This window comes from Electrona antarctica (genome assembly GCF_951216825.1).
Source record: "Electrona antarctica genome assembly, chromosome: 13".
Lineage (NCBI taxonomy): Eukaryota > Metazoa > Chordata > Actinopteri > Myctophiformes > Myctophidae > Electrona > Electrona antarctica.
The window spans coordinates 1,712,659-1,726,832 of NC_136794.1; the positions used below are offsets into that span (position 1 = coordinate 1,712,659).

At 44.4% G+C, this 14,174-nt stretch overlaps 1 protein-coding gene across 1 annotated transcript in view; it reads right to left on the reverse strand.

The window, feature by feature from the left end:
* Positions 1–415: 415 nt before the first annotated feature.
* The window catches only part of lmln (leishmanolysin-like (metallopeptidase M8 family)), a 28,531-nt gene continuing 14,772 nt past the window's right edge, over positions 416–14,174 (reverse strand). Inside the window, exons 9-16 of the mRNA XM_079518339.1 lie at positions 13,156–13,273; positions 12,767–12,874; positions 10,385–10,572; positions 7,934–8,066; positions 7,598–7,757; positions 4,397–4,527; positions 2,522–2,747; positions 416–1,008 (exon numbers count right to left, since the gene is read on the reverse strand). Of these exons, the coding sequence (XP_079374465.1) occupies positions 911–1,008; positions 2,522–2,747; positions 4,397–4,527; positions 7,598–7,757; positions 7,934–8,066; positions 10,385–10,572; positions 12,767–12,874; positions 13,156–13,273 (1,162 nt within the window). The 3' untranslated portion in view covers positions 416–910. The remainder of the gene's footprint in view (positions 1,009–2,521; positions 2,748–4,396; positions 4,528–7,597; positions 7,758–7,933; positions 8,067–10,384; positions 10,573–12,766; positions 12,875–13,155; positions 13,274–14,174) is intronic.

The window sequence follows — 14,174 nt, forward strand, 5'->3', positions numbered from 1 at the left end:
TTCAACGATGTGATCTTTAGGACTGAATGTCCACTCTGTTGTTCAACGATGTGATCTTTAGGACTGAATGTCCACTCTGTTGTTCAATCTCTAGGGGGGGGGGGATGCAACTCTCTCTCTCTCTCTCAATGCCTCTGCGTTTTCCTACAACGGAGAGGCTGAATGGGAGGCATGGCTTGTTTCAGCTCATCCACACACACACACACACACACACACACACACACACACACACACACACACACACACACACACACACACACACACACACACACACACACACACACACACACACACACACACACACACACACACACACACACACACACACACACACACACACACACACACACACACACACACACACACACACACACACACACACACACACACACACACACACACACACACACAGAATGGGGAAACAAACAGCTCAAGTCCATTCAGTTCACAGTCTGTGGTTCTGTGTGGATGAGGAGGACGTCACGTCTGAAATGCGAGTGCGGAACGATCTTCGCGTTTCAGTAAATGGTCACCCCCCCCCCCCTCTCCCTCCCAAGTACAGTTTTAGACCGTGACGGGGGGAGGGAAGGTGACATCAGGCCAGAACACGGGAAGGAACGAACAAGGACATTAATAACAGATTACAAGGAGGAAATAAGGAAGTAAGACGAAACTGAAGGACGGAGGGATCAAGGAGACAAGGAAGGAAGCAGTGAAGGAGGTGTGGGTGATTTGGGGCACTGACCCATTTTGGGTCCCAAAGAAAACAGATTACACTTTTAAACGAACAGATATTGGGTCAAATATCTTCACGTCAGTTTGTCTTGTCTTGTCTGTGCGTGTGTGTGTGTGTGTGTGCGCGCGCGCGCAGGTGTGTGTACTACTGTGTGTCAAGTGTGCAGGCTTTCAGCTAGGAGTGGCACAGCAGGATTCCGGCCACCAGGGGGAGCAGGTTGACCAGCAGGAGCCACACAGTGAAGACCAGGGCCGGAGCACCGGAGCAGGGGTCTGAAAGAAAACACGGGAGACGGATCAGAAGAACCTAAAACGGATCAGAACTAGGACTTCAAATCAGGACTTCAAGATTTAGCTTCTCAGACCCATTTGAGCCACGGACCACCATTTGATGACATTTAGCCTCTCAGACCCATTTGAGCCACTAGCCTCTTAGACCCAAAACTGAAGAATATTTTGCTGTTGTTAGATTGTAGATTTTGTCCACAATTCCATGCTGTTGGCAAACGATCAAAAATAACAATTCTTCTACATTCTCTAATTAGCCCTTCACTAAGTCCCTCCCCAACCCTTCCTTGTCCAATAGGCACGTTAGCAGCGAAGAAAGCTTGACCTGCATAGCAACCGTTGCTAAACTATTTGGATTGGCATTGGACAATCGCTTTTTGGGGTGGGATTTAGTGAAGGGCTAATTGTGTAGACTTAGTAATGTAATGCAGATGTTTAACAATAATTTAACTCTTGTCTTGAGAGCGTTAAAAAAAATGTACGCTCTCAAAAGTTAAAGATCTAATAAGGGTCCATTTGGTTACAACAACTCTCCATCATTTAGCTTGGGGACCACCTGGAACTCCCCCTCAAGGTCCCCGGACCACTGGTTGAAACCCACTGAAAGGATCAGGGATCTACTGAATGTGGGATCTACGTTCAGTAGATCCCGTGATCTTTGGTGGCCAGATGTAATTTCCTGGGGTCTAGTAGTAGGACCATAGCAATTAACAATAAATAAATGAACACTCATCTTTTACTTTCTCTAATAACAACCTAAAACACGAACCTTGGTTCTTATCATCATGACGCAACATGTCGATTTGCTCGTCTAGATATGAAAATATCAATGTATTGTCAATGGCATTTAATGTTTGTGTACTTTTACTATTTTTTTTTTCTTTTTGGGGTGGGCTCCTAGGCCCTGCTTTACCAGGTTTGTGTGAACACAAACATTTGACCCAATTTCTCCTTTCATCTTCAATGGCAAATATTGAGACCTGTGCGACCAAAAGCTGTATATAGGAGGGGCTAGCGCCCCTCAAAAATGTGCGGGCGGAAAAGTCAGGACGCAAATTATGATTGGACGGACTGAGATGATGTATCATGATAAGAGCGCCCCTCACTTCACACGGGTATGATAAAAAAACCAAAAACAACCATTTCATCTCTTTTGAGGAATAGGAACATTGTCCTCGCAATCTACTCTGTGGGCTCCATTTTCGTCACCGCTAAGCCCCTTATGCTAAACTTCTTTGCCTTTTTTTTTTTTACTATTTTGCAAAACATTTTTGAATAGTTCAAATGGCCAGTCTACAAGCTCACAACGTGTCAATGTAGATTGGCTAGTTGAACTATTCAAAAATGTTTTTCAAAATAGTAAAAAAAAAAAGGCAAAGTAGTTTAGGGATAAGGGGTTTAGTGGTGACGAAAATGGAGCCCTATATCTCAAATCCAAACAGGCGCACACACACACACACACGCACGCGAGGAGCAGGGGCTGTGCCGTTTTACTGACCAATGGGCTCGCTCCTGGAGGTGTTGCCGGGCAGGTCGGCGGCAGCAGCAGCAGCAGTGTGGGCGGGGCAGTGAGGGCAGAGGTCGTGGCAGGCGGGGCAGAGCAGCGCTCCGCGGTACACCCAGTCGTTGAGGCGCACGCTGACGCTCAGCAGCTGGCCCTGACGAGAGCACAGGAACGAGCGCTCCTGCACGAACACCACCAGGCCCTGGGGAGAGCACGCCACCTGCGGGACGCACGCCGCCATTACAGCCTGAACCGTTTAGGGCCCATTCTTAACAAAACATGGTTTCTAAATCCTGTTTCTATGTCAGTGGTGCTACAATACTTCATGTCAAGAAACCCACAAATTATATGTAATTGGCCACCGACCACCATCTGAAAATATGTATGTTCCAGGAACCCCTCAGAAGCAAAGATTTGAGTTAAAACCCTATATATATATATATATATATATATATATATATATATATATATATATATATATATATATTCAAAGATTTGTGCCACATTTTCACGAATATTGTTAAAAAATAGCAGATCTACAAGCTCATAGCGAGCTTGTAGATCTGCTATTTTTCAACAGCTAAAGTACAACATAATGCTTAAAACACCAAAAGGGGTTCCCGCCCAAAATGAGTTAACCCGTTTAGACCTGAGGCCCATTCTAAAAATGTTCCATGTATTTCAGTTTAAATGTCAGCGGTGCCCAACCGTCCGCGGACCGGACCCTCATCTGAAAATATGTTTTCCCCCCCAGCCCAGAAGCAAAGATTTGAGTTAAAAACGTTCGCTCTGAAAGAATATAGTATTCAAAGAAAGAAAGAAAGAAATAGCAGATTTACAAGCTCGTAGCACGGCACGCGCTATGAGCTTGTATTGTATGTCTGCTATTTTTCAATAGCTAAAAGTATAACATAATGCTTAAAACACCAAACGGGGTTCCCGCCCAGAACAGGTTATCCATTTTGAGCGGGAACCCCTTTTGGTGGTTACATACATTATGTTATAATTTAGCTATTGAAAAATAGCAGATCTACAAGCTCATAGTGTGCCAGTCTGCTATTTTTGAAAAATCGTTAAAATGTGCCTCAAATCTTTCTGAAAATTGTCATGATTTAGAAAACTTTTTTTATAAGGAACCAGGTGGCCATTTGCAGTAGGTCTTTTGAGCGGTGCCTCCGCTCCATTACGGAGCTATGTGTGTCACTCCCTACACGTGTCCCTGTGTCTGTCTGTCTGTCTGTCTGTCTGAGCACGGAAATACTGCAACACGGTAACTGTCATTTCTCGACCGTTTCGGAACAGGGCAGGGCTCGCCGGAACAGGGCAGGCCCCCCTCCTGGGCATGTTCCTGGGGGTCTGGATGTTCCGGGGACCTCCCTGGGGACCTATGGAAGGAGGTAGGGCCCGCACACCATTCTTTTGGTAAAGAATTACTTTATTGAATAAATAGACAACGTTTCGATCTTGACAGATCTCCGTCAGGTCAGTGCGTGTAAATAGGTATGACCTCCCTGGGGACCCCCACGCGTTAACCCCATTTTGATTCTAAAAATGTCTTCTACATCCTGACAGTTTTCTGAAAAAGCTATGTTTCTATGTCAGTGGTTCTTTGATTTTTCAAAAATAGCAGACCTACAAGCTCGTAGCGCGCCACTCGGTGGCGCGCTATGAGCTTGTAGATCTGCTATTTTTCAATAGCTAAAGCATAACGTAATGCTAACACCAAAAGGGGTTCCCGCCCAAAATGGGTTAACTCTGACATTTCTCCTAGCTTATAAAACCCGGAGCCCCAGTCAGTATAGGTTACTATCCTATGGTACCTTATAACACCCGGAGCCCCAGTCAGTATAGGTTACTATCCTACGGTACCTTATAACACCCGGAGCCCCAGTCCGGGTAGGTCATTTTCCGGGTGCACTGCTCCATGACGAAGGCAGACTTCTGGTACAGACACACGGAGTCCGTTCCGTACTGCTCCGCTCCGTAGTTTCTCCACCAGTCTGTGAGTTGGAACACACACACACACACACACACACACACACACACACACACACACACACACACACACACACACACACACACACACACACACACACACACACACACACACACACACACACACACACACACACACACACACACACACACACACACACACACACACACACACACACACACACACACACACACACACGTCGTTCATGAATTGCCTATTTTTACATGCAACTTAGCATAAAACTGGATCTCTTGTCCACTAGTCCCTCCCTAACATTTTAGTCTAGTTTTTTATTTGTTGACGAAATTGTCAATATATTTAGTCATAGTTTTAGTCATCGTAGTTTAGTTTTCATGTAGTTTCCATTTAGTTTTAGTTGGTGAAAAAGGTAGTCGACGAACATTTTTCGTCTTAGTTTTAGTCAACAATGGTTCAGTAGGATGTAAATTGTACCTGATTGGTTCAGCAGGAGTTAGATGTTATACCCGATTGGTTCAGCAGGAGTTAGATGTTACCTGATTGGTTCAGTAGGGCAGTGTTTCCCAACCTTTTTTGTCCCAGGGCACACTTTTCATAGCCTAAAAATCTCAGGGCACACCTAGATATACGGTGTATCTATATACACACATACATACACATGTATGTATGTGTAAATATATATATATATATATATATATATATATATATACACAGTGTTGGGAAAGTTCATTTATTTTAGACTTTATTGAATATAAAAAACCTTGGGGGATTAATAAAGTGACAACTTTTACAATATCTCCATTATTTTTTTAAATAAATTTTGGAGAAAAAAATAGCTCATATGCAATGTGAAATGCCACCTAATTCTTAATCCTTTTCCTTGTCTTTATTATGGGCCAACTTGTGAAAGCTGCATGCTTTTATTGTGAAGTGTCTCAGTTCTCACAGCCTGCATATTTCCACGTGCTGAAAATAGCTGATCGACAAGCTCACAACACGTTGCGTCCGCAACGCGTTGTGAGCTTGTAAATCAGCCATTTTCAGCATGGAACAAGTGTACGACGAAGAATAAATCAGGCATCACTGCGCTTCTGTGGAGGATTTTGTTCGCCGAACGAGGCGACCATGTATGGACACTTGGACAGCTATTTTTCGTGGCACATTATGTTTAATCACAACAACGTCACGTTTACTTTACCTCCTCAGTGTTTGGGTCGGGACATGTAGGACTGTATGTGTCTGCTGTCTACGTGCGCTCCAGTCTTACTGGAGGGGGCGAAATGTAGCGTCTTCTGGATGCATCTCTTTAGCATTATCATTTCAATGGCCGAGGGTCGTTAGTCTCTATTGTTCCGTAGTTGTTGTTATCGCACGTCTAATGGTTAGACGTGTGACAACAACAACGATTGCTTTCGGGGGAGGGTTAGTGTTATTTTCGGTCAAATCAGGCGGCACACCTGGACACATTAAACGGCACAGTAAAGTGCCGCGGCACACAGGTTGGGAAACACTGCAGTGTAGATCATACATGGGCAACTGGCGGCCCAGGGGCCACATGCAGCCCCCACCTTCACTTAATGTGGCCCTCAGGTTAATGTCAGATATAATATTGGTTTCAGCTGTTGCAATTCCACAACATGCAAACAAGACCCGCTTTAATTACTTACAGTCTAAATTAGTAGCTCAATGCTCAACACAAGTATAATTAAAGGCATTTGAAATTACATAAAATACATTTTTCAGGATTCAAATTCAAAAATAGCAATCTGTATATTAGCGGTCCTATGGATGCCAAAAACCAAAACCAGAAAAAAAAATAAGGAGGTGCGCATGGACTCCTCCTGGGGCCTCTATGAAACATGTTCTGGTCATTTTTTACTGTTTCTGTCCTGAGATAGAATCAAGATGCGTTTGAATCTTAATAATAACCACTTTAATGAATTCCTTGAGTCCAAAATATATAGAAAAATGTGGCTATTTGACTTTGAATGTTGTTTAGTTCAAGAGTTATGGTATTTCTATTATCTCCATCTTATGGTTTGTTTTCAGGATATGTGTAAGAAAGGGTTAAAATGAACCCCTTGTGACAGCATTTGACCTGGGTAAAAAGAAGACATCTTAACTAGACACCATAAGGGTCCTAAAAAGCATGTGGTAAAAAATAATACACCTCAAACATTTTGTACAAAGAGAAGTATAGATGTGATTTGAATGTGTTCTGGTAATTTTTTGCTTTTTCTGTCCAGAAATAAAGTCAAGATGTGCTTGAATCTTAATAATAACCACTTTAATGAATTCCTTGGGTCTAAATTATATGGAAAATGTGTTCATTTGTCTCTGTATGTTGTTCAAAAGTTATGGCATTTTCTGTTCTCCATTTTATGGTTTGTTTGGGGGGTAGGGGTAAGAAAGGGTTAAAATGAACCCCATGGCACATTAATTGACCAGGGAAACAAGACGAAATCGTATCTAGACACCATTAGGGTCCTAAAAACATGTGGAATAAAATAATACACCTCAAACATTTTGTTTAAAGAGAAGTATAGATTGGATTGGAACATTTTCTGGTCATTTTTTGCTTATTCTGTCCAGAAATAAAGTTTAATGAATTCCCTGGGTCCAAATTATATAGAAAAATGTGTTCATTTGTCTCTGTATGTTGTTTAGTTCAAGAGTTATGGTATTTTGTGTTAGCTCCATTGTATGGTTAATTTTGGGGGTAGGTGTAAGAAAGGGTTAAAAATAACCCCCATGGGACATTATTTGATCCAGGCAACAAGAAGAAATCATAACTAGACACCATAGGGGTCCCAAAAAAACATGTTACGAAAACATGTCACTCGGGTGCTGTCGGAGCCTCTTAAGTGCCCTACTAAAGGCACCAACCAGCACATCGGGAGCAATTAGGGGTTCAGTGTCTTGCTCAAGGACACTTCGACAGCAACTCTGGGGGAGCCCGGGTTCGAACTGGCAACCTTGCGGTTGCCATCCGGCCACTCTACCCCTGATCCACCGCCGCCCTAGTGAGTGAGTGTGGAAATACAGTGGCCCTCTCCATCGTCAAAAGTTGCCCACCCCTGGTGTAGATGTGTTACCTGGTTGGTTCTCAGCCAGGCGGCAGTAGGAGTTCCTCTGGTATTCTCCACTCAGACTCCAGCTGAACTCCTGGCTGAAGGGACAGTAGTCGGCGATCTCCACAGCCCCTCCGTACCACGACAGCTGATCCGAAGATACCTCGGGGATCTGGTCAAAATACTGACACGCGCACACACACACAAACACATCACACACACACAAACACGTCACGCGCACACACGTTAGTCTTATGCCCAATTTACACTGGCAGCCAAATCCAGCCTGAATCAGACATGCAGATTGGAATCCCATTGGTTTAAAAATGTGTGTGTGTGTGTGTGCGTGCGTGCGTGTACCTGGTACTCCACTGGCAGCTCGTAGGGATATTTCTGCAGATTGCACACGGCCACGGCCAGCTGGTCTGTCCTACAGGTCAGCTGTAGAGGAGACCCTCTGACTGTCTGACAGTACGGAGACACCGTGTGATGTCTGGAATTAAATAATATGAATATTAACCCATTTTGACCCGAGATCAGATTCTAAAAATGTCTTCTACATCCTGACAGTTTTCTGAAAAAGCTATGTTTCTATGTCAGTGGGTCTTCGATTTTTCAAAAATAGCAGACCTACAAGCTCGTAGCGCGCCACTCGGTGGCGCGCTATGAGCTTGTAGATCTGCTATTTTTCAATAGCTAAAGCATAACATAATGCTAACACCAAAAGGGGTTCCCGCCCAAAATGGGTTAATGTAAATACTGTTACAGTACGGAGACACTGTGTGGTGTCTGGAATTAAATAATATGAATGTAAATACTGTTACAGTACGCAGACACTGTGTGATGTCTGGAATTAAATAATATGAATATTAATGTAAATACTGTTACAGTACGGAGACACTGATGTCTGGAATTAAATAATATGAATAGTGGTCTCGCATATACAGCCAGCCAACTGTTTCACAATCTCCGAATGCTATATATAGAGTCTGGAACTACACCTCCCGAGTAAGGAAGCTGGCATTTCGGTTCACGAGAATATATTTAAAAATATTTATTTACTTTTCTGCTAAGCAGTAAGCTATGTATATATGCTTAGATGATGTATATTTATGTTAGGATACATTTGCGCGACTGTAAAGATGAAACGGAAGTGGGGAGGACTCTCCACTTCCACTTTATCGCTTACTCGTGATCAGAGCTTCCGTCGCTCCAGACCGTATGACGAAAGCATTTATATTTTACTCATGATCAGAGCTTCCGTTGCTCCAGACCGTATGACGGAAGCATTTATATTTTACTCATGATCAGAGCTTCCGTTGCTCCAGACTGTATGACGAAAGCATTTATATTTTACTTGTGATCAGAGCTTCGGTTGCTCCAGACTGTATGACGAAAGCATTTATATTTTACTCGTGATCAGCGCTTCCGTCGCTCCAGACCGTATGACGGAAGCATTTATATTTTACTCGTGATCAGAGCTTCCGTTGCTCCAGACCGTATGACGGAAGCATTTATATTTTACTCATGATCAGAGCTTCCGTTGCTCCAGACCGTATGACGAAAGCATTTATATTTTACTCATGATCAGAGCTTCTGTTGCTCCAGACTGTATGACGAAAGCATTTATATTTTACTCGTGATCAGAGCTTCCGTTGCTCCAGACTGTATGACGAAAGCATTTATATTTTACTCATGATCAGAGCTTCCGTCGCTCCAGACCGTATGACGAAAGCATTTATATTTTACTCGTGATCAGAGCTTCCGTTGCTCCAGACTGTATGACGAAAGCATTTATATTTTACTCGTGATCAGAGCTCCCGTTGCTCCAGACCGTATGACGGAAGCATTTATATTTTACTCATGATCAGAGCTTCCGTTGCTCCAGACTGTATGACGAAAGCATTTATATTTTACTCGTGATCAGAGCTTCCGTTGCTCCAGACCGTATGACGAAAGCATTTATATTTTACTCATGATCAGAGCTTCCGTTGCTCCAGACCGTATGACGAAAGCATTTATATTTTACTCGTGATCAGAGCTTCCGTTGCTCCAGACCGTATGACGAAAGCATTTATATTTTACTCATGATCAGAGCTTCCGTTGCTCCAGACCGTATGACGAAAGCATTTATATTTTACTCATGATCAGAGCTTCCGTTGCTCCAGACCGTATGACGAAAGCATTTATATTTTACTCATGATCAGAGCTTCCGTTGCTCCAGACTGTATGACGAAAGCATTTATATTTTACTCGTGATCAGAGCTTCCGTTGCTCCAGACTGTATGACGAAAGCATTTATATTTTACTCATGATCAGAGCTTCCGTTGCTCCAGACCGTATGACGGAAGCATTTATATTTTACTCATGATCAGAGCTTCCGTTGCTCCAGACTGTATGACGAAAGCATTTATATTTTACTCGTGATGTTGATTCTACAAAGCCTGACAGTTTTCTGAAAAACCTGTGTTTCTATGTCAGTGGTGCTAAACCTTTTTCATGTCAAGGAGCCCCAGAATGATATGCATTTGGCCGCGGCTCCCCATCTCAAAATATGTTGTTGCCCCCCCCCCCGCCCCCCCCCCCCCAGAAGCAAATATTTGAGTTAAAAACGTTCCTTCTGAAAGAATATATATTCCCAATTTGTGCCACATTTTTCAAAAATAGCAGATCTACAAGCTCGTAGCGCGGCACTCGGTGCCGCACTATTAGCTTGTAGATCTGCTATTTTGCAATAGCTAAAGTATATCACAATGTTTTAAAAACACCAAAAGGGGTTCCCGCTCCGAGAATGGGTCAAGTGTGTGTGACCTGTGAGCCTGGCGCTCCATCCAGAACTTGCAGCTCTTCATGACGAAGTCGCAGCCCAGGCCTCGGCCCCAGTCCAGCCTCTGGGCCAGGCTGTAGTTGGCCCGGTACCAGCCAGAGTCCTCCATGATGGCCAGCGTCAGCCGCGAGAACACGCGGTTCTGCGTGTGGGAGCCCGTCATGGCCTCGTTCTGGAAAAAACACACGTTAAAAACCCATTTTAGACCCGAGGACGATCCTACAAATATGTCTTTTAAATCCTGACAGTTTTCTGGAAAAACCCCTGTTTCTATGTCAGTCTTTCTCAAACATATGTATTTGGCCGCCGACCCCCCATCTGAAAACATGCAGTGATGTAAATAGGTTCTCAATGTAATGAGTCCCGGGATGCAGGGATGGTCTTTTAGACGAGTCCCAGGGAAATGTTTTGAGTCCCACTTCAACGACGTTATAGGAGTCATATTTTGCCATTTTTACAAATTGCAGCATTTAACTCCCATTTCATTTCATGTAGTTATAATGTGGTTATATTCATGTAGAAAACAGAAGAAGAAATGATTATTATAACTAAAGCTAGCAAAATAAACTAGAATAAAAAACAGTACAGTAGTACAGTAGTGCATCACGTGGATGCAGAAGTCGTTGTTTTATTGCGTCCCTTAACTATAAACTGCGTTTTGGGATGCAAAATGCACCCCATTTTAATCTCTGAATATGTTATTCCAGGAACCCCCCAGAAGTTCCCTCTGAAAGAATATACATTCAAAGATTTGCACCACATTTTCATGATAAAAAAAAAATAGAAAATAGATCTACAAGCTTGTATCGCGGCACCGAGTGCCGCGCTACGAGCTTGTAGATCTGCTATTTTACAATAAAGTATAACAAAATTCTTAAAACACCAAGAGGGGTTCCCGTACTGAATGGGTTAACTCCCATGGTAATCCATAATAAACATCGCTTCCCTGCTGTGTTTTTTAGTGGTGCAACCACTCCTATTCAGTATTTTAGCCGTGACGTAAGCGCCCCCTCCAGAGATACTTCCGGGTCCCACTTTTGCGTCCCCATAGAGTTATACTGTGTCCCTCCGTCGGACTAAATCTGAGACGAAAACAACCACGAAAGTCTAATTTTACCGCTTTCCTTGCAACAACAAAGCTACTGGTCTCCCAAATCTGGCTGTGACAGGCCGTCTGCCCCACACTGAATACTATCGCCATTTTATTTCATTGTTTCAACTAAATCCTCATTAATGCAAACTAGATTCAACATACTCAACCCTGCACACATTCTAAATATGCCCCCGAAATATTGTACTGAGCAAATGGACTGTTACCACCTTCAATAATAACAATAGTCTTTGTTGTCTCCACATCATATATTTTCTTTGTCATGGACACTTGAACACTTGAACAGAACATTAATAATTCTACTCGATTTGGAATCATTAACACTTTAATTGCCCGGAACTATTTAATCCATTACATTCATGCGCCCAGTCGATTTATAAACACGGACGCCTTTTCCGGACGGACCAGCCGGAAGTTCATGATGTTGTGTAGCAGCTAACAATAGCCACAGCACTTTAGAATCGATCGACAACAACGGGAGACAAGAATAAATCTATCGAGACTAGCGACTGGACCGCGGAGCGGCGTCTAACACAGGATCTTTTTTCAGAAAAAGACGGGATGATTTAGATCGCGATTTATGAACGTTTTAAGATTTTCGTTTTCATCAGCTAAACAGAGGAGGGAGTTTTTTGATGACGTCTCAGTCTTGCGCGTCACCGAGGAGAGCCCAGCAGGCGCGCCTGGGCTATACAGCCAGGCGATCTGTTCTCGTATCAATAAACTTCGTCTTTAGGACAATACTTCGTCCTGAGCGTCGGGCGTTACTAATAGAAAGGACAAAGAACTTCGTCCTGGGCGATTAATCTGTTAAGACCCATTTTAACCCTCAATGGCTTCCTTTCTGAAAAATAACGTCATTGTGAAAAGATTCACGCGTTTAGATATTCTATTTATTGACTTAAATACAGAATAGACAGCTATGTGTGTCCCTGGGTCCCTGCCTGGCAGGGTCCGTCCGAGCACGAAAATAGAGTTTGGTTTGGTTGTCACCACCACACACATATTAACTTTATATATGATGATTTTTGGGGTGTGACAGTACAGTACAGTAGAGGGACCCCCTGGGGACCCCCACACGGTAACTGTAATTTCTCAACCATTCCGGACGCGGGGCGGGTCGCCAGAACCGGGCCCCCCCCCACCCTGAGCGCGTTCTGGATGTTCCGAGGACCCCCCTGGGACCCCCACACGGTAACCCTGTCATTTCTCGACCGTTTCTTGCGCACGCACGGTCGCACGCACACGCGTTTACCTCCAACAGTCTCTTCTCCCAGTGGTTGAGTTGAGTTCCTGTTCCTCCCTGGTTCTCCAGTTCCATTCCCTCCAGGATGGGACAGTCAAAATGTCTCCTGGCCTCCTCCTGTTGACCACACACACACACACTGTAACCAAATGAACCCCCGGACCCTACCAACCCTCCCGCGTGCTCAGATCAGCCTGACACAGGGAGGCTGGAAGTACAGTCCACAGCGCTCCGCACTTCCCAAACTCTTCTCCCTTCTGCCTCCAAAACTATGGAATGAACGTCCCATTGCGATCCGCGCGCGCACGCACGCACGCACGCACGCACGCACGCACGCGCGCACACACACACACACACACACACACACACACACACACACACACACACACACTTCTTACCACGACGCGGGGGGTGACGAGCAGGTGCACTTGATGTCGGACCATGACCCCCCCTCTGATGTCCCACAGCCTGGTGACCGTCCTGATCACCCGATCACTCCACTGGTAGAGACCCAGGCTGAGAGAGAGAGAGAGAGAGAGAGAGAGAGACATGAACATTCAGGACATTTCAGAATAAAAGGCGCCAAGCAGATGAGACTCTGACTCCGCCAGATTGCGGCAGTATTGAGTTCACCAGTTCCCTCCTCCTGCCTGCATCTGGTCTCTCTCAAGCAGAAACGATGAACCCGGAAGCAGCGCAACAAGAATCTGATATCTCCATAATAATTTCGAGTTGTAGTCCTGTTAGGTTGTGTTTTACAGGTGCGCCGTGGCAGCGCTTCAATACGTCACCAGTCTCGGCGTTGGTCCCGCCTCTAGCGGCCGCGTACGACCGCGTATCGCTCCGATCAGCATTTTGTTCGGAGCACATCGTCTCTGCCCGAGAGAGTCCAGGTGGGAAGCAGGAAGAGGAACTCACTGCTGCCACCATCTGGCGGAGTCAGGTTAGATGAGGGAGGCGTTGCCTAGTCAACGGCCGTTGACTCCCTGGACGTCCTAGGCACCAGAAGTGTTAATATACAATGAATGCTCATCTTAACTAGCTAACCCGCCCGCACCTGTTTGTGAGGAGAAGCACATCAACATTTAGGACAGCAGTTGTATTAATGTTCTATGAATGTCTTTATTTCCATTATTAGGGCCCTTTTCAATTGAATATTAACACTTTTGTATGCCCCGGAGTGCCCAGCAGATGACATGAGGCGGATTTTACTCTGAAAAGCCCCGCCAGGTTGAGACGTTCCATTACAACCTCGCGCTAATAAGGCTGATCTCTCTCTCTAGAAGCATTAATATTCCAAACGAGATGCATTGGTTAAGTCAGAAATGAGGACAAGAACATCTGCGTTCTGATCAAAACCATGGACAGCGCCGTAGATTCAGAGATGATAGCAAGTTTTGTCGGCCGTAAAAGCAAG